General features: G+C 41.9%; 1 protein-coding gene across 2 annotated transcripts in view; it reads left to right on the top strand.

The window, feature by feature from the left end:
• Positions 1-14,931, top strand: part of sema4bb (sema domain, immunoglobulin domain (Ig), transmembrane domain (TM) and short cytoplasmic domain, (semaphorin) 4Bb) — a 54,235-nt gene extending 39,304 nt beyond the window's left edge. For both annotated transcript variants that reach the window (XM_069690515.1, XM_069690514.1), the window contains exons 6-15: positions 1,771-1,882; positions 2,279-2,395; positions 2,913-3,070; positions 8,195-8,376; positions 8,917-9,067; positions 9,492-9,702; positions 9,854-9,969; positions 10,857-11,014; positions 11,827-11,918; positions 12,971-14,931. In XM_069690515.1, coding sequence (XP_069546616.1) covers positions 1,771-1,882; positions 2,279-2,395; positions 2,913-3,070; positions 8,195-8,376; positions 8,917-9,067; positions 9,492-9,702; positions 9,854-9,969; positions 10,857-11,014; positions 11,827-11,918; positions 12,971-13,749 — 2,076 coding nt within the window. In that variant the 3' untranslated portion in view covers positions 13,750-14,931. The remainder of the gene's footprint in view (positions 1-1,770; positions 1,883-2,278; positions 2,396-2,912; positions 3,071-8,194; positions 8,377-8,916; positions 9,068-9,491; positions 9,703-9,853; positions 9,970-10,856; positions 11,015-11,826; positions 11,919-12,970) is intronic.
• Positions 14,932-24,446: the final 9,515 nt, after the last annotated feature.

Here is a 24,446-nt window from a genome sequence, read left to right as displayed (position 1 = left end):
AACAGTGTGTGTGTGTGTGTGTGTGTGTGTGTGTGTGTGTGTGTGTGTGTGTGTGTGTGTGTGTGTGTGTGTGTGTGTGTGTGTGTGTGTGTGTGTGACTGAAAGCATTCCTCGTGGCCAGATGCTCTGAGATGCAGAATCTTAACAATGATGAATGTTTTATTTTCGTAGCACTTCTGAAAACAGTCACGGAGGATTTTACGGGCAGTGTAGCACAACACCGAAGCCAAGAAGATCCACTAAACAATCTAAGTGACAGACATGAGTTTAAATAAGCTCTGCGTGAAACAACATCTCAGTGAAAAAGTATGGGAAGATTTTCCACGCAATGGACACAACACTGTCCTATTTGATTTGATTTGATTTTTTGCGAATGGAACAAGTTATTACTCTTACTGCAAAGTGTCCACATATATTTTTCATGTGTATCTTAATTCAACACTCATTTTCCCACATGTACATGAAATGATGGCTTCCTCTTTCTGTACCACAAAGTTCAGCTAAAGGTGATATGAAGCTTATGCAGTCTAAATTAGACAAATACAGACATTTTAATTCCAAATTTTAGTTCAAGTTGGAAATACGGTGCAAAGAAGGAATTTTGTACTAGAATTAAAGTTTGGAAGATTTCTAAAACTCACACCTGCTTACCTCAGGCGAGTCCTCTTTTATAGAAGAGCTGAGAATTTTGTTCCCCATCACGTACACTGACATCGCTTTAAGAAGGGAGCTCTTTAGTACAGACAGCAGAAACAATACAGCACAATAAAGCGTTATTTACCTCAGTTTAAAAAAAAGAAATATACATATATACAGCTATATATATAGATATATACATATAGATAGATAGATAGATAGATAGATAGATAGATAGATAGATAGATAGATAGATAGATAGATAGATAGATAGATAGATAGATAGATAGATAGATAGATAGATAGATAGATAGATAGATATTGAAGTGTTTATGAAACAGACTAAAAGAAATAGTCCAATCTGACCTGTAGTCAGGATATTGGTTGATTTGTTAAAGCATTGCCAATTTATGGATTTGGGCAGTTGACAGTCTCTCTGAAAATGCAAAAAATGTTCTTAAACAAAAACAAATCCCATAAAAAGACCGAAACCAACAGTGTGTCCGTGCGTCCCTCAGTACTTTCTGACTTTGCTAACTTGCCTCTGGTTCTCAGCCTTAAGTCTGTTTGTTCTCATTTATGACATAAATCTTTAAAAGTGGGTCACAAATGAAAATATGTATTTATTTATTTTAAAACAGCTGGTCTCTTTAGTTTTAAGTGAACATTACTCAAACAACAGTAAAACGTGAATTTGCTGGAACGTATTGAGCAAAGGATTAATGCACATTAGGGAACATTTATGATGACAGGACGGTGTATGGAGGGATAGATGCAGGCCAACAGTGTAGCTCAGTGATGTGTTTTTGAACAACAGCTCAACAAGAATGAAGTATCTCAGACTTCATTGAGTTTGAACTTTTAGTGAGATTTGTTGACAGTAATCTTCTCTCTGTGGAAGTAACACGGTTGCCTGTCACATACATTATCCTAAAACCTTTGACTTATAAATCGTATAGAGCTGCAGGATGTTTAAAGTGAGCAAACTCTCAAAACATCAGTGCCCCTGTGTGTATTGTAATGGAGAGAGTGAGCTTGAGGTCACTGATCTCACTTTAGCTCACTCTTTTACTATAAGTAGAATTTAACTGGACTGTGCCTGAGGGACGTTTTTCTGTTTGTGTCCGTCCCCAGAACACGTCAACATTCACGCTGGAGAGAGACGAAGTGGGCGAGGTCGTGATGGAAGACGGGCGCAGTCGCTGCCCTTTTAATCCAGAGTACAAATCCACTGCCATCATCGTTGGTATGTAGAGTAATACATGCACTTATTATGAATGGCTTCCTGTTGGGAAGAGACTCTGGCAACAGGTTCAGCTGTTTCTGAAGCTACTTTGATGTCGGCTCCATCTTTGATTCAGTAATGAGTCATGATGTGCCTGCTAATGCTGTTTGTCTGCATCAGGCTGTCTGATAAATAGCCGGACACCAACAGACACTGCTTGTGTTCAACTTCTTTAACAAGCAATTAGTAAATAATTGAGCTGGATATGGAGAGGGAGAACTGATTTGTCTAATCCCTCTCAGACTGTTCTGGTGCTAACAGCTTACTTTATTACTCACTCCATCTCCTGCAGTCATTTATTTTGATTATTAACGGAAATTCAGTTCAAGCTTTATCTTTTCCTCTGTTTTCTTCCAGATGGTGAATTGTACACTGGCACAGTCAGTAACTTCCAAGGGAACGAACCAGTCATTTACAAGAGTTTGGGTCAGGGAACCGCTCTAAAGACCGAAAACTCCTTAAAATGGCTGCAAGGTAAACTCCATGTACCCCATCAGATGTTTTTTTTCGTTGTTGTTTTTTTTACCCTCTACACATCCTCCATTATGTACTGACCACAGCAGATAAGCTCCAAAAAGTAGTGATCATTAGTGAGGCACATTCGCTAATGCATGCCGACCGAGAGCAAAGACAAACCCTGGTAGATTGTGGGATCTCGGTCCTATCAGCCGCCGCACATGCACATCAAAACAGCCTCAGCCGGCTGCCGCTGCTTTCGCCAACGTGAGCCGCACTTTGCGCACAATTAAGACCTCTCTTGTCTTTTGATCTCTCTGTAATTCATGCAGAGTGCTCCTGATGAGACATCTGAGTACAATTATACAGAAGATCCTGTTTCCTCTGCCCTCACAGGATTGTGTGACACAGCTCTATGACTTCTATCCAAATTTATGGTGATACAAAAAGTGATGAAGTGAAAAAACTGATGATAGAGGTGTAACATATCTCCCTGACCACATGTTTGCTCTGTGTTTTTCCACTTTCGTGACAGATCCGGTGTTTGTCGGGTCTGCTTACATAGAGGAGAGTCAGCCAGTGGGCAACCCCGTGGGCGACGACGACAAGATTTACTTCTTCTTTAGCGAGGCGGGAAAAGAATTTGACTTCTTTGACAACACCATCGTGTCAAGGATCGCTCGCGTGTGTAAGGTAAAGCACCGGGGGTTTAGGCTGAAGTGATTGCACAAGATGGTCATGCAAAGGAAAGAGGCGTAGCAGGGATCAAACTTCCTCTCCTTAATCCTGATACAATTACCTCAAAAAAACGAGACGGGACACTCCCGTGTCAAAGCCCGTTTGGTAACATTAAACTGCATGTCGTGCCTGTGTACATGCCGTGGAAACATGTCACTGGTGCGTTAAAGCTTTCTGTATTTGACTGTACAAACATGTTTTCAGCAGATTTGGTTTCCCCTTGCCTGAATCATCGCCTCCTCCTCCTCCTCGCCCCCTCCCCCCCTCTCTGCAATGTCAAATCCCCCTCTCCTTCCATCTGCCTCACAATGTCAGCTGCACTCGTCCATCCCTTCAGCTCCTTGCCTTTCTCCACCAGCCCTTTGAGCTCTGCAGGCATTATTAGTATTCAAGGGCGCTTCGCTCCAATATGAAATGCTTTTCCCACTCTACTGTATGGCCTGTTTCTGTTGCAGGCAAAGCATGCAAACGGTAGCAACTGCAGAATTCACTCGGATCATTTAAAGCGGCAACGTCATTTCTCCTCCTCCTGGAGAGTTTAGTTTGGTTGATCAACCCGGGTAATCAGTGGCAGACTTTCTCCCTTTTTCACCTGTCATTAGATCAATTAAAAGGCTGTGAAGCTGCCTGATACACATTGCGCTCAGCATCCCTCCCTGACTGATGCCTCTTGTTCATGGAGGCAGTAATGTGAGTAATCGCAGGGACAGCATGTAATCTTAAGTGACAGCTTAATGACTTAGTCCTGCTAGGCTCTGGCACTCAGTGCTGCGACACCTCTCGTAGCCGGCAGAGCACCTCCTGGGTTCTATATATGGAAATCATTGACAGAAAGGCCCCCAGACTGTGGCAACTTGCTGCAGATGAACTGTGCAATAAAGACAGAAGAATGGCTTTCTCTGCTCTGCAGAGCGCCTTTATGTTTCTGGAATGCAGCAGCTCTCTTTTTCCCCGACTGCCATCTTTTCAGAAGCTCTTCTCTGGCAGTATAGCAGTGCTGCATGTGGTTTATTCTCCAATTTACTGAGCAAATCCTCAGGAACTTTTGACATATGATGAGCCACAAGAATCCCACTTCCTGTTTGGCTCCTTTTAAAAGAAATGAATGTGTAACTTGTCATTCAAATGTCAGAACCCCTAATGTGTAAACCTCATCACTTTGGTCTGAGCTCTTGTGCAGTAAGATCTGAGGCTGGTTTCATAACTTCAGGTAGACATCTAAATGTATGTGCTGCACAAAGCTGTCTAACTCCTCAAAGTCTGGTTAAACGAAGACTGCTGATTCAAGCAGCTAAGCTCCTTTCACTCGGAAAATGTTTGCTGTCTGCAAACAGTCAACATACGAACAATTTACTGTGAAATTCCAGTGAAGTGTATAACAATACAAATAAATGCGGTGTCATGGATTACTGTGGATTACCATGGAAACAAGGCTCTTGGTTCAGAGTTAGCCTGGGTGGCTAACTGTTTAGGCTTATAATAAGTCAGTCTCTATGTTTGTGAAACTCTCATTTGTCCAGTGGTTTTCACTGTAGCTCCACCTTAGAGAAGAGTAACAGGAAGTTTCATGTTGCCATGGATTCAGTTAAATTACACTGTGCACTACAGGTTGAGCCATTTTTAAAAGCATAAAAATGAGCTATTAGCGGTTCCTGTGACCGTCCTGACGACTATCACTGGATTACTTACTGAAGGATTTACGGATGTTTATTTCCCACTGACGTTAGAGATAATGATATCCTCGGGGAAGTGTCAATCACACTGAATATAAAAATGTGTCTCACATCTGTGCGTTCAGATTTTGAGGTATTAGAGGTATGACTGAGAAATAGTCGTATGTTGTCGCAAGTTGTGGCAGTCGGGCTGTGAGGGTTGTCGGTACTTTAAGCGCCTCTGTGAGCTGTGTGCCACTGGTGCTGCATCTGCTGACTGTGTCGGTAAGCAGTCAAATTACGCAAACTTAACTCCCTGTTGTTCTCAGCTTTTCCTTCCACTTCATGCAGTGTGCTCAACTCACGGCCCGCTGGAGAGGCCAACCTCACGAGTTTGAAAACCTCCACATTAAACCAATCTAAGAGCAAAATTAAGACCGATTTAACGCTACAGACCTGATTTAAAACGTCTTGAGAAATCGCCTTTTTTTTTTTCCCCCTCAGAATAGCGTGTCACATGTCAACACGCCCTGTGTAGTCCTTCAGTGAGCCGAGAGGACTGAGCTGAACTCACATTAGGGTTAGGTAGAACCGAGGTATGAAGACCACTCCCTGTTAGCAGGCTCCATATCTAACACACTTTTGCGAACTGACAGAAAGCATGCGCTCCTTTTTCTCTCCGTGCAGCAGGTCAAACACAGATCTGTTGGAATGTGGTTTAATATCTGAATCACATTGGGTGTGTTGGTTCATCTTGGCAGACTCCGAAAGAGGAAATTCTTCTTATCAGATAGGTTAAATGAAAAAGTGAAAGGCTCCATTTTGTTTGATGATATTGAAACTACTGTTTTACTTTGCTTTGCCAAGTAATTCTGCTTCCGAGTTGTTTTTTCGCCCCCTCTTCCCCTATCTGTCCGTCTCCCTCCTTCCACTCCCTCTTGCTTTTGTTTATTCAGGTGTGCACTCTGAGGGACTGTAGAAAGCAGGCTGATTATGAACATTGTGCGGCGCCGTCGTGCTTACCTCGTGTACATCTACTCCTCAGGCTGATAAACCTGAAGAATCTTAAATGTGGTCAAATGTATGAGAGCTGCAGCACAAAGGAAAGAGTGTATTTTTGGAGGGCAGCTATCAGAGGGGAGTGGTCGATGCGATTCAAAGTACAAGCTGCACAGCGGAGCACGGCAGCAACGGCCGCGGACAGCTGAGAGAGCAGGAATGTGGTCTTCTCATTATGTGGACGGGCTACTACCACAGCTTAGTAATTGGCTCCCAGGCCCTGCATCAGTCCCACATGGGTTCACTTCACTGTTGGGCAAGATGGTTGTTTGTGTGTGACGGCACAGGGAGGAGGAAACGGAGGCAGTTACAGTTTTGCACTTTATTATCTCCTTCAGGGTGATTCACTCCTCACGCTGTTATGTAGGAGTTGTCCTCTGTTTCTGAGGCCGCGCTGATGGGATAGTTTGGATCTGAGACAGGAAAACTGTCTTGAGATTGGGTGAGACCACTTGTTTTGGTCCTGCTTTTTCTCCCCTTCTTGCTCCTCCTGTGTTTTCCAGCTTGGTAGCTACATTTGGGAGGAGTTTCTTTTGGTGTGTGTTTACAAGCTCTTTGATAATTGCTAGTTCTAGCGGAGTCGTCTGATAACTGTTTATGTGAATATTTTGTGACAGTTTAAAGGAAGAGCAAATGCCTCCGCTGTGTGTTGGAGGAGAAGTGAGGCGGGAACCACTGATCTGGTTTTCAAAACTGTAATTAATAACTAACTATTGTTTGTTTTCCATGTCACCATCCTTCAAATAGCAACTGATATTTTGCTGGATCTTTTATGTTAATTTTTTGAAAATATCCTTTATAATGCAGTAAAAATTCACCACACGTACGCTGCTTCACAGGAAAGGATTTAAACACCTGGAAATGCATGCAATCAATGTAACAACCTGGTTGTGAAAGTCTAAGTAAGCACTTTTTACATTCCCTTATTTCACCTTAGCTGCATCCTCTGAAGCAAAGGGGGTTTGCAGCTGTGATACAATACAAGTACTGAAAAAGTACTGTATGTCTTCCTAGCAGCTAGTAAACTGCAACATATTTGAAGTCCCGGGGCCTATTGTGTGTTCAGGCAGAACAGAGAATTGGAAAAGCAAACTTCCCATTTGGGAACGTCCCACTTCCTGGAGCGTTCATATGATGACGACAAACAGGCAACATGGAAATCTGCTTTATTTCTGCTGTGAGAAAACAGAAAAGTGACAACCTCATCAGTCATATACAACAACACATTGACCAAAGGGAGCTGAGGAGGGAGATTTTATTTCCACACTACATTTCTTCACGTTTTGATGTACTGTACTGCTGTTTTAAATATTTACCACACTAGGAAACTAGGTAGGCTTTGCAAACCAAGTCTGGCCTTTTCATCTTATTTTTGGAACAGTACATTTCTTCCTTTCACCTGAAACACTACCACGTCAAGTGATGTCAAACCTACTTACCGGAGCTCTTGAAAACTATTCTTAGTTTGACACGTGTTCCGGTGTATATTCTCCCACATGGAGGATGGACTTTCCCAGTTCTCAGTAGTTCATCGAGCACCATAAGTGTGTTTTTCTTATTTCACTGTTTGACCTTGAGAAGAATGTTTTGAGTCTGACACTTAATCTGCTGCAGCTTCTCAGTGTTCACATGTATGATCATAATTTTTTGCTCACTAGTTTGGAAGCTAATCGTAGTGTTCAGCTTTTACAGGTGCTGCAGAAACCTGTGACCTCCAGTGTATACACACGGAGAATGGACATTGTTGGAGACGTCTTGTGTCCAGCAGTCAGTGTTGAAATCAAAAACCTGCGTTTTAAAAGTTTTAGATGATTACTAGAACTTTTTTATGGGGGAAAAAAATGTACCAGTCTTAATATATAAGACTTAATATATAAGAGGTTAATATCTAGACCAGATCTAAACTTATTTGATACCTGATGAACTTGCTGCTTTCCATCATAGCTTCAGTGAGCAAATTTGAAGTCAAGTAGAGTTCTTTCTCAGGCAGGGTGGGGCCCCGAGAGGCCTCGCCCACTCCACTCCTGTCGTCTGGGACTCCTGGTCTGTTGTCCACATCTGACTCAGAGGGCACGATGTCCTCACTTCTCACCGCAGCCACAACCTCTCCAGCTGGAAGCAGAGATTAGTCATAGTAGAGTCAAACTCCCAGCTTCTTCAACAGCCTCACCTGTTTGTGAGACACACTCTCCTCTGACCTCACCACTTCCCCTCCCTGCACCTTCCAGCTGCATCAATACTCATGCACCCACAGTCTAAATAAGCAGCGATTGTGTGCTCTCCAGGAGCACTAAGGAGTAATTAATGAAAACTATAAAGGGGACTTGAGTCTTATATGACTCCTGTAACAAACTGGACCTCTTCTCAGGGTGATAAGGGAGGTGAGCGGGTGCTGCAGAAGAAATGGACCACCTTCCTGAAGGCTCAGCTCCTGTGTTCCCTCCCGGACGACGGCTTCCCCTTCAACATCATCCAGGACATGTTTGTCCTGAAGCCCATGGGAGACAGCTGGGAGAGCACCGTGTTCTACGGCGTCTTCACTTCTCAGTGGTAAGACACGACTGCAGGGAACGGTTCAGACTGTAAATCAAAATAATCATGTGATTTATGTCACGGTTATATTTATACACATGCACACAGACGCTTGAATCTACGCAGCTCACACACCATCTAGAGACTGTTTTTATTGAATATCTGCACTCAAATTTGGCAAGTTGCCTTTATTTTTTCCTTGGCTTCTCTGAATTTAGAGCAGCTGTAATGAGCTTAAACATTAACACAAGCTCATGCAACCCCAGTGTCTAATTAATGTATCAACAAAATAAAGGTTTTAATATGGAAATCTTTCAAGCGCCCACTCTGCAACTGTTCTCCATTGAGAGGCTGCTGCTCCAATTTCCTCAATAAAATGACAACAACTGCAAAAAGTATGGATTGGAGGGAAAGAAATGGCAAAATGCTCCAAGAAAGTGTCCTGCTGAAGCTTTCAAAGCAACAACACTGTTTAATAAGTCACCGTGTCGGGTCACTAAAAACTGTTTCCAAGTTTAAAACCAGGACACCAATGCACACTTCTCTGCTTGTTTACAGGTACAAAGGAGCCTCCGGCAGCTCAGCGGTGTGTGCTTTCACTATGGCCCAGGTGGAAAGAGCCTTCAGCGGCCGCTACCGCGAGGTCAACAGAGAGACCCAGCAGTGGTACACCTACAACCACCCTGTACCAGAACCACGGCCCGGGGCGGTGAGTGCTGAAGGCAATATCTTGTGAAGAATGACGCAGCTTCTTTTAGTTCAGTCTGTGCATTTTCATTCAAGTAGCGTCAGTCAGAGGAATGCACGTTCATGTAACGGATAAAAATAAGAGGAAAGGTCGTCTTTTGTACCTTCCCAAATATCGAATTTGTTATCATGCATACAAATGCCACATTACAGACACCAGTTGTACCTGTGGATTTATCATGGGGCTGTTCAGCATGCGAGTGTTTTCCATTTATAAATCCTATTGCATTGATTCCTTACTTCCAATTTTACCTCGCCCTAAATTTTCTGTTCTGAAGTTAGTAACACAGGTTAACAGACTGCGTCGTCTCCTTTTATGTCTGTATTTCCGGCACTACTGGAATAAGTAGACATTCATTTTTCATCTCTAATTTACTCCCCGACAGTGCGTGACCAACCACGCCAGGCAAATGGGTATTCAGTCGTCTTTGCACATGCCTGATAAAGTGCTCAACTTTGTCAAGGACCATTTCCTGATGGACAGCGTGATCCGCAGCGCGCCCCTGCTGCTGAAACGAAGCGTGCGCTACACGCAGATCGCAGTGCACAAGATCCAGGGCATGGAGAGGGCGTATGATGTGCTCTTCATTGGAACAGGTGCAGCTTTTTACACAACAATAACGACAGCAAATCACCATGCGAAGTTGTTCTTTATGCATTTCATTTAATAGGACAAAATACATTTCAGGTTGCTTCATTTCCACCTGTAGAGAATGTAACTCACTCTTACTACTTCTGTGTCTCCCAGATGATGGAAAGCTCCACAAGGCCATCAATGCCAACGATAAGATGCACATCATAGAGGAGATGATTCTGTTTCCGGAGCCTCAGCCTGTGCAACACATCGAACTCGATCCTCAAAGGGTAAATCACGACTATTTCGTTGTGCCGTTAACAATATTTAATGCAGGAGCAAATTAAAACACATTTATTACAACTTAATGTTCGTCTTCAATGGTTATTGTCCTCCTGTTCTGTATCGGTTTATATTAAATGTTTTTCCATGTTTACTCATTTTTAATTAATTTACAGATAATAAAAATGTAGAGGAGTTAGTTTTACCTGACTGGCCGCAGACCTTTTCTTTCCACAGAGACCATCCCATTGAGTTTTCCTACAAGTTACAGCACCAGCTGGAACAGTTTACGATCCTCTCTGGCATTTTACCCTCAGCTAAATTTCATTACCTTTTCTCTCTCTGTTACATAATGGCCTCTCCCCAGGCCAAAGCAGCCAAACTGCAATCTTATCTAAGATTCTGTAATTCTTATAAAGTCTGAGTTACTTACTCTTATCTCCAAATAGGGATATGAAAGACTAAGACAGAATCCACATGATGTCCTTCTAACATACTGATAGATAAGCAGGTCTAAATATAGTCTGTATGTTTGGGAACAAGGAGCTCACTGTGAATCAGTGTGTCTGTAGAGTTTGTGGTGGAAATACATATGCGTTACACACACATTGATATTAAAAGTGTTTAAAAAGAAATGGAAACGGAGCAAAGTTCTTTACATCAAACACTGACTTGGTGAACATGTGCCTTTGAACACCACACTCAGCTGGTATCAAGACAGAGAGCAGCTGGCCAGAGTTAGTCCATTATGTAGGTTATATTCATCTGATTATCTTCAGTAATTGTTTTAGCATGGTTTCCCTTTTAGAAATCTGTAACCAAAAGCAGAAAGCCTGCTCTGCCCTGCATTCTCCTTTTTATCGCTGATGACTCTCTTTTTTTCTCTCCTCTGCAGGGTCTGTTGTTTGTGTCGTCGTACTCGGGCCTGGTGGAAGTTCCTGTTGCCAACTGCTCGAACTACCTGAGCTGTGGCGAGTGTGTGTTGTCCAGAGATCCCTACTGCGCCTGGACCGGGCAGCTGTGTCGGGATGTCAGGATGGCTCCACCTGACAGGTGAGAGCTCGTGTACAGGTACCCTTAGTACAGTCGAGGTGCGATATAGCAGCTCTGTAAGTCTTTTCTTAAGGTTCTTCAATCTCAACATGCTAACAATGCCTGAATGTTGGGTGTAATGTTTAATGTTCACCATCTCGTTTTAACATGTTGAAGAAACAGTGATGGGCTTGCCATTAGTTTTGCAGACATTAAATATCACAGGAACTACCAGAGAAACCCGATGTGTGTATTCAATTGTGTAAATTTGACAAAACATCAAAAGAATTGTTGAAACATTTCACCAAAATCCACAAATATGAATTTCATGATGGTGCCTAATTAAAAGTCAGAGTGATTTTCCTTTGGGAACCACAAATGTTATTCTATCCAATATTGGACATATTTCACATTGTGGACCAAATGGTGGATTATTGCCAGCCAGAGACACAAGATTAGCATGGCTGAATAATATATAAGCCTACTCTTCTATGTAATTCCTATTAGAGGTATAAATTATACAAACACTACACCTATCCAGAGAAAAATGGCTAAATATGCAAGGTTACGAATTCACGTTACCTCTCCTCATTTCACCTCAACAGATTTCACATGAATGTGTTTTAGCTGAGAACAACCACCCCAATAAATACATAACTTAAGCATTGAAAGCTCAGTCATAGTTGCTTGAAGAAGTTGCTCTTAGTCATGCTGATGAAGCTGCATTCAGAGGGTTTAAATGAAAGACTTGAATGGTTACATCCATACAAGGTGCCTTTCATTACAGCTGCTAACCCTCACCCTGTTGTTTTGTTCGGTATGTTTTGTGTCAGCCACTGGCAGCAGGACGTGGAGGAGGCTGACACATCAGCGATTTGTAACAGAACTTCTCCCAGCCCCAGATCTGCCCGGCCAGCAGCTTCTCGTGAGTGTCTTCTTTCTGTGCAGTGCTCTTTAATTTAAGTGTTTCACCTCACGAACACCACAAACAAACACACACTTAGAGTTGAAGAAACATGTTGTCAGTTCCAAAAAAAGAGACGTAACAAGACATGCACGCAGGAGTTTTAAGTTGGAAAAAGTCAATCAAACGTGTAAATTACAGTGAAGTTTTTAATTTGAATTCGTATAATATTCGTTGATTATACTGTGGTTACTGTAGCGACACTTTAAAAACAATGTCTTCCATGTCAACTTTTTGGGACATTTGCTTTTTTGCTTGAACGTTACAGTAGATGAGAAGCTTGATACCTCTCTCGTATATGTCAATTAAAAATAAGCTTACAGCCTGAAGACTGTCTCCTTTTATAAAGATTACAATTTCTTTTTTTTAATTGTCTATTTGTGGATTTAAGAAAATAAAGGAAATGTTAAGTTAATTTGTGAGTTTTTAAGGTTCTTTTTGTTACCTTTAAACACAAAAAATAATTTCCCTTGTTCATCGTAAACCATTAAGGTGGCAACTAGTATATATGTTTACTAACCGCCATTAAGCAACAAAGGAAGAAGAGCACGTCAAGACCAGGCTTCGGTAAAACCTGTGTGGTGCAGTGAGCTCAGATGCTCTGGTACAAACAGGAGAAACAAGCAGAGAAATATAAACATGTAAAAACTTTGCAGCAATGGAAAAACTGCCCCATAAACTTAGCATATCATAAGTATATCAAAGCTTTATATATGGCTATTTGAGGGCAAAGCATTCAGCGAACGGTCTGCAGTTAATAATCAAATAGTTCCCAGTGAATATCTTAATAGTATTTTTGGACAGAGCCATGCTAGTAGTTTTGCCCTGCTACCAGTCACTATGCTAAGCTAAGCTAACCTCTCCCGGCTGTAGCTGTGTACTTAACAGACACAAATGAGACTGATTGGATGTCTCAACTTTCTGCAAGAAAACAAATAAGCTGATCTCCCAAAATGTGGAACTATTTCTTAAATATTGCTTTAATGGGTTTTAAAGTGCTGTTTTCTTTATAGGTGGCTCCCATTGCATGCTCATTACCATCCCAGCCAACACATTCAGAGTCCTGCCCTGTAAGCTGCGGTCCAACCTGGCCCAGAGGAGGTGGCGTTACAGTGACAGCGCCAGCCAGTTCCTCTACGCGACCCCTGAGGGGAACCTGGTGGTGGTGGCGGCGGCTCAGTTGGACAGGATGGAGACCTACGAGTGCTGGTCAGAAGAGGAGGGCTTCCGCCAGCTGTTGGCCAACTATTGCGTGAGGGCAGAGCCCCGCCAAGAAAGCACGACCCTGATGGGTCACTCGCGCACACCGCACGTCGCGCGAGAGGAGACCATCATCCTGCCTGGCGAGTCTCGCTCTGAGCAGATGCACACGAAGACGTACTGGAACGAACTGATTGTGGTGTGCGCTCTGTTGGCTTTCTCCCTCGTGGTGTTCTCGTTGTTCGTCATCTACAGGAACCGCGATCATATGAAGTCCATGCTGAAGCAAGGCGAGTGCCCCAACATGCAGCAGAAGAAGCCGAGGATCGTGGGAAAGCCCACCGAGAGCTTGCCTCTCAACGGTAACACCATCCCCGTTTCTACTTCGGATCACAAGGGCTACCAGACGTTAAATGACAACTACATCTGCAGTACGCCCACGCACGAGTCCTCGCCAGACAACAGCAAGAGCTTCTCCGAGTCCTCCGACAGGCGGCCGCTCAACCTGAAGGAGAGCCACGTGGAATACTCCCCGACCTGCCCTCGGCCCAGGGTCAGGTTAGGCTCGGAGATCAAAGACTCTATCGTATGAGAGCACGGCTTTCGCTAACCGCCGACACCCTGTATCTCCGTGAGGGATACAGACCACCGAGCAAAGGAGAGGAGACCCTGACATCCTCCTACATCACGGCACACTTTATTTTAGTCATCTTAGTTCTGTGATCAGTCCGGAGGTCATTTCGTTTAACCATTTCCACTCCGAAGCCAGAGGTTGGTCCGGGTCTGCTGCGTAAGGCGGGAAGAGGAAGCGGCACAACAATCCGGTTTCAACCGGGATCACCAACCATGGCAGCTGCTACGAATAATTATAACGGTCTTATTTTTGAGTCCATCTTGTGGCCACTAACACCATACAGTATGTGTGTAAGCACAGGGCTGGGCTACATGCAGGAAGAAAAAATAAAACCATCAACAAAGGTCCTTCTTCCTATATCAGTATTTCTCTATAGGTATGCAACATCCAACAATAAATTGTCTAGATGTCCATCATAAAATACAATTACCACAACAGACAATAAATTAAGAATATTGATATATTACCCAGCCCTGTTTCAGTAATATTGCACAGTCTCTGCAGGAGGTGGCTGCCACACCTCTGATATTATGCACACTAGAACCAGGCTAAGGCTACATGGTGACCAAGAGTTCAGGTTCAGGAGAATATAAAACGTGTAATGCACATTTATCACGAGCCACACGTGATGACGGCAAGTCGGAAGCTAATTTGTTCCCTTCTGCTGAGTAAATGTCCTGACTGCATGAGGATACGTGTGACCAGGAGATGATGCCACCCCAGAGCCCTCTTCAGCCGTTGGAAGACCACAACGTCAAGAAAGAGTATCAATAATGTGATCATGGATTATGTTGCGGGCCTAAATACTGACGTTTACCTCTCGAATGTATGTTGTTGTTCAAAGAAGGTCTGTTTCACTCGCATAAAACTGCACCATGGACGATTTGGGGAGACGATTGCATTTCTAGTCACCTGAGGTGGCCCTGTTCTTCAGTATTGACCTGCAGGTACCATGATGGGTTCATAAAGGGACTGAGATGCAGATGCTCAGTTTTTTTTTTTTTTTTTTTTTTTTTTTAAGCTAATATGGAGGAGAGACCTGACATTACAAGGGGGACATCCACACCTCGTAACCATATACAGGGCAGCACTGAAGTCATCATGTGCACCGTGCCAAAAGAAAAAAAAAAAAAACTAAAACTAACTTGATTGTCTAAATGCAATAGTGCCATTCTGTTCTGACCATCTCATGCTTTGTGTTGGCATTGATCACTGTCGAAGAGCACATGGTGATGCACCCGGGGTGGGGTTTTACTCAAAGTATTGTGGCACTAATAATAAATAAATGTGAAGTGCAAGGTTTGGGAATTTCTCTAAAGACTGTTATCTCGTAAGAAACTTCACAGACTGTCGAGTCGAATAATTAGTGTGAAATTTGAACGGGAGGGGTGGGGGGGGGGCAAAGCATACGTCGTGGAGATTACTTGCCATGAGAAAATATTGCAGTTTTCCTTCTGCCTTCTCAGCGAGACACGCGGGTACAACTGCTTGGAGACAACCGAGGTAGACGGCCGCTAAAGATACAAACTTTTTAGTCCATTTAAGTGCTAATAACAACAAACAACCAGTAACTAATGTCGCTGCAGTGGAGAGATAATACATAGTGATCTCTCGTCCAGGCTACAGCTGCCCCCCTCCCCCCCAACCCTCCCAACCAGGTTACATGTCTCTCACACACACACGGCATCCACCACACTCAGTCGGGAGGTCAAGGTGACGTTAACGTGATCGAGTAAACCCACAGTATATATTCCAGCATCACACAGGAGCAACATGTTGCCATTTCCAACACTGAGCGGACGAGCTATGTAGCTGCTACAAGTTGACAACGTAACCCGCACAGCGTACTGCGCAACAGTGGTCAGTGTTTCCTTTTCTTTCTTTCTTTTTTAAGTTTTTTGTTGTGTATATACAGTACTCGTGCTTAATATTGTGTGTTTTTAAGGGACCTCGTGCAAGATGTGTTGTAGAGATAGTCTTGAAACTAGAGAGTGAACACTGCTGATATATATATATATATTTTTTATTTTTTTTTTTTCCTTCATAGTGCTTTACTGCCTATTTCAGCATACATTTCACCAACGCTGTTAAAGTTCAGCACCTGGGCTGGTTTTTATCGAGCACATCAAAGCAGGAGACGGATCTGTTTTTGTTTTTTTTGTTATTTTTCTGTCGTGCTAAATTAAAGTTTGATTTGAATAGGCCTGTCGACTTATGTCGGGACGATACCGCTTTTATGTTGTTTTTTTACACGAAGCTCCAACCTGCAACTGGTTAGCTTAGCGTCAAAACTGGAAAACGGGGCAATCTGGCTTCGTCCAAAGGGAATCTGCAGCCCCTTGAGGTTACTTGTCAAACAACAGACTCAAGGAAGCCAGTGCTCTCGGCCGAGAAATAGGCCAGCACACGGGGGGGGGGGGCTGGTATGAAGATTTTGTTATCTTTGGACTGGTTGCTTCCTCCCTTTTTTCCAGTCTTCGTGCTAAGCTAACAGGCTCCTAGTTGCAGCCACACGTACGAGAGCGATATCAATCTTACTCCTGACGAGAAAGTAAATAGTTATATTTTCCAAAATCTTGAACTACTGCAAGCTGAGACTGAACAAATATACTGAGAGTATTACATTTGCCAACAGATGGATAACCAAAATAAATCCGATTCTGAGAGCAGTGCGGAGCGCTGTTCTTTTGACCTCCTGTTAAGACTGCGTTTCTAGACCAGGGTTGTCAAACATGCGGCCCGCGCGGCCGGGCCCGGCCCGCCGGGGGGTCCAGCTCGGCCCGCCGGATGACTTTGCTAAGTGTGAAAATTACAGAAAGACATAAATTGCATTTCTACGAGAATATGGAGGTTTACGAGTACAAACGTTTTGTAATTTTTTTTGTAATTTTTTTTTTTTAATCGATCCAGTAATTGCTTCAAAAACAGCTCCGGAGGGAGCAGCGCTCGCTGCTCGCTTTGTGACGCGAGGGAATCTGCAGAGGAGAGCCCGGGCAGATAAACAGTGGGCTGATGTCTGACTCTTTGGCCTTTATGTTTCTAGTTTATTGTAGAAAGACCTTAAAATAGGGTTTATCATCCAAAAACCTTCACCAATGATTTAAACAAAGAGAAATGTTGTCGTTATGTATGCGTTATTATGCTACGATTTCACTGGTCTGGCCCACTTGAGATCAAAGTGGGCCGTATGTGGCCCCTTAACTAAAATGAGTTTGACACCCCTGTTCTAGACTATAAAATGTCTCGGTAACCTGCTTTGAGGTGCTTGACGGATAACCTCACAACATAAAATGCCTTTAGATGTCAAGTTGTTCTGCCTTTTGCCATGTGCCACATAGTACACTACCCAGCAGTGACCTCACCAACAGAGATGTGGTGATTGGTGTGATTGTAGCCCTCAGTGGGCACACTTGACTCCACAACACAACACGGGTCAGTAGTAGATTTACAGGTTCACCCAAGCCACCATTAACTTTACCTGCATACAAGACTGGGAGCTGCTCAAAATCTTGTACTGCTCTGCACCCTGTGCTTATGTAAAATATGATACTGGACACAGCTTCCTGAGAGGTCAGTGTTAAACAATACTATAACTTTGAGTCTCATATAAAGAGCTGAAGTTACAATATTGACCTCAATGGTTATTAATCCCAAAAGATATATACTGTGTCATAAATGTGCTTATTTATTAATGATGTGCTTTTTCCATAAAAAAGCAATCAATAATACCACGGTAAATGATGCGTCATTTTGAGTAGCTCCTCAGTAATGCAACATACTGTACTGGATATGAATGTAGCCAACTATATATTTGTAGAACATCTACAGGAGTCTATTTTCCTAAAACGGCTTCAGTAAGGCAATCCATGGCAACATCTTTTCAGGATTTTGTTTTTAACTGTCATAACTACAAAGAAACAGCACAACAGAAGTAATAAATCATGTGTGCTGCATGATGTAGTCCTGCAGTAAGATGCAAGCACAGCTACAAATCCTCCATATCGGCTCAGCCACGAGGCACAGCGTTGGCTTTGCATCGTCATACTGAACACCATAAGCTTAGTTGACTGAATAACTATTAGACAAATGTGGTCTTGCCTGCATGATTTTTTTTTTTTTTTTTTTATTCGTTGTGTACAAATAACATTGTGAACTGTATTTTTTTGTATCATTGAGATTGTGACTGTTGTTTTTATTATATTGTACATAAAAAGCACTTTATTTTAATTTTTTTAAGATAAATGAATAAATTACATGTTTTGACACATGCATGTGTGAGTCCATTTTATGCAGTAGAGTGCTGTTTAGTCTTTGACTCTGACACTTAACTGCACTTAACTGAAAGAATATGACTTTTAATCCCCGATGTCCATATCATCTGAGGTGTGAATATAAAGTGGAAGTTCAGTATTGGAAGTGTACATGGACTAAACCCTAAATATACTCTAAAAATTGAACGTGTACACAGTAGGTGAATAATATGTTACAAGTCCAGAGAGTGCCACCTACATAAACACACTTTTCAGTGGTTAATGAAATCCATTTATTGCTGCCTTTCAGAAGCAGTTCATCATGCAATCAAGCAAATTTGCATTTGAATTGTGCTGGTCAAAAAAATGTAATCATTAAATATGGCAAATTTACTAAATACCTTGAGAGAAGCATTTAAAATTAACTCACTTACAAGTGTTTTTTCCCATTATCATCTGTCCCATGATATTTTTCCCGTTACCAATTTCTATTCTTTCTGACCTCTTTTTGATTAAAGACATGCCATCGCAGTAAAAGCTGAAACTCTGATTGGCCAGCTGAACACTGAAATGATAGCTGAGATCACGCCTTGAGCTGCCAACGCCCAGCTTACTGTATTCATTTTACTGCACACTGATCGGATCCCAACAGGGAGGAGGTGGGGTTGCTGTATCTAGTGGCAACCACCAGGAGAGCCGCAGAAAGAAATGTCAAAGGTTCATTTATGAGTTTTAATGTGAATAATGTCATGAATGTTTTGAAAAACGAATAAATACATTTTTAAAACAAACTGACTATTTTTAGAAAAAAATAAAGCCGACACAGGTGATCTGATTCGGCCGCACATTTAACCTTTGACCCGGGTTTTACTACCTGTTAGCTTGAGTAAATGTTTTGTGTAATAGCATAAGCAGAGGCCTTGTGGTGGATCTTTTTTTTTCTTTTTTTTTACTCCCTAATGTCCGCATGTCAAAACTCAAAACAAAACATGGAGATGACTGTGAACCTAACAGGGCTCCTACAGGAGATGTTAATAGGTGTCACTGTCCAGGAGCTAAAGAGGATCTGCCTGCTGTCTGCTAGCATTTATTAGAAATCACTCCCAGAGTCAGTTCTTCAAAAATAAACGGCCGTTTGAGGAACCAGAAGAGACGTTTTGACAAACGCTGGATGGATCCGTGTGTACGACGAGAATACAGCGCGTTCAAAGATGTTTTAAAAACTACTTGAGGAGCAGTTTGGACTCAGGAACCAGAAACCTGTTGGCCCAGAGACCAACTTCGCTCTCAACCGAAACAACAGCCGGCTGTTCAGTTGTGATGATGAATAACGTAAGTGCGGCTTTATTTTTTCCTTTTGTTGGCTGTTATAAAGTTTGTGTGTGGGCTTGGTTTGATCGTGGTACCTCGAAGGTAAAGACTGAGTTTGGTTTTCTTTTCAGTTTGTCTGTCTGCTGTGTGATTTTAAAGGCTGAACGGGCATACGGTGCTGTCTTCCTGATTTCTTCTATTTTTGTGTGTATCTCAAACTAAACTGTCAGATATTCAAACCAAATCTAACATAAAACAACGGCAGCCAGAGTAAACACAAAATATAAGGTGAAAAGTTTATCTAATACCAGCTGAGCCCGTGTGAAAAATGATTTCCCCTCTTAGTTATTAAATCCAAAGAACTGCCAAACTGTACTGATAACCAGCGGCAGCTGAACTAGACAGACCCAGCCTGACTACTATCAGCCCTGTTCAATCAAATCATCCCTTAAGTAGATTATTTTCAGAAACACAAAGCCATCCAAAAGATCTCACCTGTCGCACATTATGCCAAAATCAAAAGAAACTCCAGAGGAGATGAGGAAGAAGATGATTGATAAACATCCGTCTGGGAATGGTTACAAAGCTTTTTCTAAGGCTCCACAGATCCACGGTGACAGCCATTATCTACAAATAGAGAAGACTTTAAACACGAGAACCTTCCTAAAAATGAAAAACCTTCCACATTTTGCCCAAGAGCACAGTGAGAAACTATCCAGAAAGTCACAAAAGACTGAAGGAAAACATGCAGTGAACAGCAGGCCTCTCGTTCCTCAATAAAGATCAGTGTTCATGACGGGACTATCCAAAGGACACTGAGCATGAATGCCATCCATGGGGGAGTGCTTAGGCCAAAACCGCTGCTAACACAGAAGAACATTGGTGATGTTCTCTGAAGTTGAACTGTTTGGAGAACAGGAGTCCTGTTACACCGGTTGTAAAACAAAACAGAGAATTACACAAAAAGAACATTATTACACCTGCAGTCAAGTATGGAGGAGGCAGTGTAATGGTGTTGGGATGCGTTGCTGTTTCAGGGCAACTCGACTTAATTAACGGAAACATGACTTCCGATTTCTAACAGAAAATCCTGAGGCAGGAGGTCCCGTTGTCAGTGTGCGAGTTAAAGCTTAAGTCTTAACTGGGTCACACAGGAAGACAATGTTCCAAAGCACGAGAGTAAGGACAGAGATGTCTGGACTTAAGCCCTGATGAGAGATGCCGTGGACCTGAATGAAGCCGTTCATACTTTCAACGTGTCGGCTCTGAAGCAGTAAGAAGAAGAGTGGACCAAAACTCCACCACAGCTGGCAGAAGAGTTTGGTTGCAGTTGTTGTTGCTAAATGTGGCACAACTAGCTATGGGGCGAGATTATGCTGTTTGAAGATCTGACACAGTTAAGTACAAGATACACACAAAAACAGAAGAAGTCATGAAGGGCTTAAATAGTTTTTCACAGAACTTTATAGTCAACTGGGGAGCACAAGAAGCACCTTGTTAGATCTCGAAATGTATTCTGGTGTTTAGTTTCCTGCGTCTTCTTTGCATTACAGCTGCTACAAACATTAAGTCTGTCTCCTGACATCCAACACGTCTGTACTGCATATCACTGACCACCATTTTCACGAGAACATCCAGATTGTTTGGATGATTCACAATTTACTGCCTCACAATAGACCCACATCGCAGATGGTTTCGTCAAGAGGGAAGGAAAAACCGTATCATCTGTTTTAGCTGTGCAACGACAGATTGCATCTGACCATTCGGTACGCAGGCGGTGGTTAAGAGCTTAAAATGAATACGTAAATGCAGTTTTTTTTAATGTAAATTTTGGCCATCTGGCCTCAAATGGCAGACTCTCACGGGAACATGTGTTTATTCTATTTGTTTCCTGTGGCAGCAGCTTGTGAGCAGTCCTAGTCCTCCGGAGCTGTGTGAGCGTTGCGTTTTAGATTTTACAGCAACAATGAGCTTGAGAACGATGAGGACGACGCGCAAACAGATTAGGGATTCACTAAAGTGGTTAATTAGCTGTATGAGTGAAAAATGAGCAAAATGTAACAGCAAATGTTGGGGATTCTGATTTGATTTGACTTGATCTGACATGGTTAGCTCGTGTGGAGTAACAGCTTAAAAAGCACACCGAACAATTACAACTAGACACTTGTCACCTACAGTCCGTATGACCAGCTCTGCCTCCAGGTCTACTGTTATTCCTTATATATCTCAATGAGTTTGTCATGCTTTATATTTTTCCTTAGTCTAATAAAAAAGAAAAATCTGGAAAGGGTGAGAATTACAATATGGTTTCAACATAATAAGGTGTTATTTATTTCATTTTAATTAAAAAGATTAAAATGATAATTTCCCAAAACAAGTAAATGATTTTGATTGATTTTTCTTAGACTGGATTCTCCATATGTATGGTTCTATTATCATGAATGTTTATCACAAGTAAATTACTTCACATCTATAAATCTTTCATTTTTTCTTTTAGTAAAAAATACTGTGAACAACGATTCAGATTGATAAGAAACTCGACTTCTCCACAGGTTTTGTAAATGTAACTCTATAAAACTGTCATGCTGTGACACTTTTATTCTCATATTTAAATTATTGAATATAACGGCTGCTGTTAAAATCACAGTGTTTAGGGGTCCCACAGGGCTCTTTACTTGGCCCCATTTTTATCTTGTCTTGCTTCAATAGCCTCTTCTATTGCATTCAGATACGGTGTATCAATGGATCTGGATGTAGAAAAGACAATTTAAGGTCTCAGGACATAGCGGACATTTAGTGGTTAGATGTGGCATGGTGGCCGGTTTTTAAATTGTAACTGCTCTGTAAATCGTTTTAAACTACTTTAGTTCAAAAAGAAACTTGACAAATGTGAGCCAACTAAACTTAGGTTTGAATATTTAGTACATTTGTTTTATGAATTTGAAAATCTAAAGCCAGCTGACTTCAGTTTACTGAACTTTAAATGTGTTCAGTAAACTGTTCAGCATTGACATTTTCTCTGTTTTTAAAGTAGCTGCTGTCGGATTCACCTGGCACAGCGTGACATGCTGTAACATGCTGACCCCCTTCCTCATTAATTTACATCAAATTTACATCAAATTAATGAGGAAAGATTAGTTGATGCCACTATACTCGTCCTGATGTTTTACAGTGCTCGAGTACATGAGCCTGTACATACAAAAACAAGGAGAGAGGAAGTGTAGAGGCAGAACTGTGCATGCTTGGCCTTGGCAGTGACAATATTGTGTAGTTTTGTGATAAACATTCCACATTAATGGTACAATACAATTGTGTCTTTATGTATGAAACAAAGACATTTTTCATTTCTGCATATTTCTTGATTCATTTAAGCATGACAAAGCAGTTTTTTTCCTGGACTGTTGTCAGAATGTGTCTCAGTGAGGGTTTTTCATCTTCTGATTGTCTTAATTTGTTTGGGGCAGTTAAAAAAAGATGTTTGGGACAATTATAGCTTCTGTCATTTTTACAAGAAAAGCCTTGTTTTTTTCCATTACAGTTCCAATTACCTGGATGAATTTGCATAGGACCAAGAGCTGTTCAGAAAGTGAGCAATAGAATTCCTTTTTCTATTTCTTTTCTCATTTGTGTACCGAAAAAAAAGCTCAATGGCCAATATTGTTCTATTCAATACATGTTAGAATAGAGTATAAATCATCATGCTTTTTCTAGATAGATGTTGCATTATTATGCTCCTCAATGTCTGCTTCATCATTTAAAAAACAAAAACAGGCTGTGGTTAAAATAGCAGCTTTTATTTTTACCATATAAATTATTAGCATTGTATGTACTGAAGAGGTCTGAAAGGAACGGAAGGAAACAGTTCATGTCAATAATTAAATTCACCGATGAGAAATGTTTTGACAAAATTGACCCCCGAGTCAGAATTCTGTTGAGTCTCTGATGCAAAACCAACCTCAACCAAATACTCTGCAGGAAATTCTGCTCGGTCAGGATGGTGCACTGTGAGTGAATCTCACCTCAGTGATGTCCCGACACTCCTGCTGCGACAGAGATCAGCTGCTCGCGGGAATTGTAGGCCTCCTCCCTCAAAGACTGCCAATGAGTGCGAAAGCCCTGATGGTCATGTGGGTAGAGAGCGACCTGATGGGTGCATATCTCTCATCCGGCATCATCTACCCACAGAATTACTCGGGGTTAATAGAATAAGAAAGGAGAGATTCTCATTCTTCTTTCTACTTTATTTCTCTGACACTTCAGGCCCAAGTCTTCGTCAGCCTTTCTTCTCTGTCTCCCTGAATCACAACATATTCGCTCTCTTTTGATGCCCTGTGACAGATCCCATTTACGTTCAACACCAGCAGCTCATCTGCTGTCACCGGCCATTTGATAAAGAGCAAAGATGGTAATTTGCTATTCATTATTAACAAATCACTGCGCTGTGAACAGGGCCTTTTGTTTGCCCCAGCCTTGAAAACAATTACAGTCGGCCTGCATTTCAGCTGTGATTACATTGCATATTTCATGGCAACGCTTCGTTGATGGGGAAATTGAAAAGCAGATTTACTTTTCACAGTCAATGAAGGGAGCTGGAGGATATTTTAAATCCAGACCCAACTTTCCAGGTCACACAGCATCTCATGGCCCTTCAAAACTGGGTTTTCACATAATCGTTAATATGTTGAATTTTAACTCGGCTTGTATTTAGCGGGCAGTTTGCTTAGCTTTTGCAAAAAGACTGGAAACTGGGAGAAACGGCTAGCTTACCGGTGCCTATAAAGCTTTAGATATAAATCAACATGTTGTATCTGGTTTTAACATTTTTAGAAAAAGTTCAGTGTGAACAAGTAAATTTGCAGTTTTATGGTGATTATATAGAAATGTTTTGGCCAGGAGCAATAACACAGGCCAAGAATTTACCAAAAATAGCCAAACTATTTATACTACTTTCAATTTGACAAGAGCAACATTTTCAGTTATAAATGTTGACGATTTCATGATAAATGGTGTACAAATCAATTTTGAAGCTTCATGCCGTCGTGATACACACATCAGCTTAATTTTCTTGTTTTAGGACATCATTGGGGAATGCAA

Source organism: Brachyistius frenatus, unplaced genomic scaffold (genome assembly GCF_029030835.1).
Source record: "Brachyistius frenatus isolate BFR_SWC_R1_liver_20210118 unplaced genomic scaffold, ASM2903083v1 Contig_9, whole genome shotgun sequence".
NCBI classification, from domain to species: domain Eukaryota; kingdom Metazoa; phylum Chordata; class Actinopteri; family Embiotocidae; genus Brachyistius; species Brachyistius frenatus.
The sequence above is the reverse complement of the archived record's forward strand: the minus strand, read 5'-3'. Positions and strand labels throughout refer to the sequence as shown.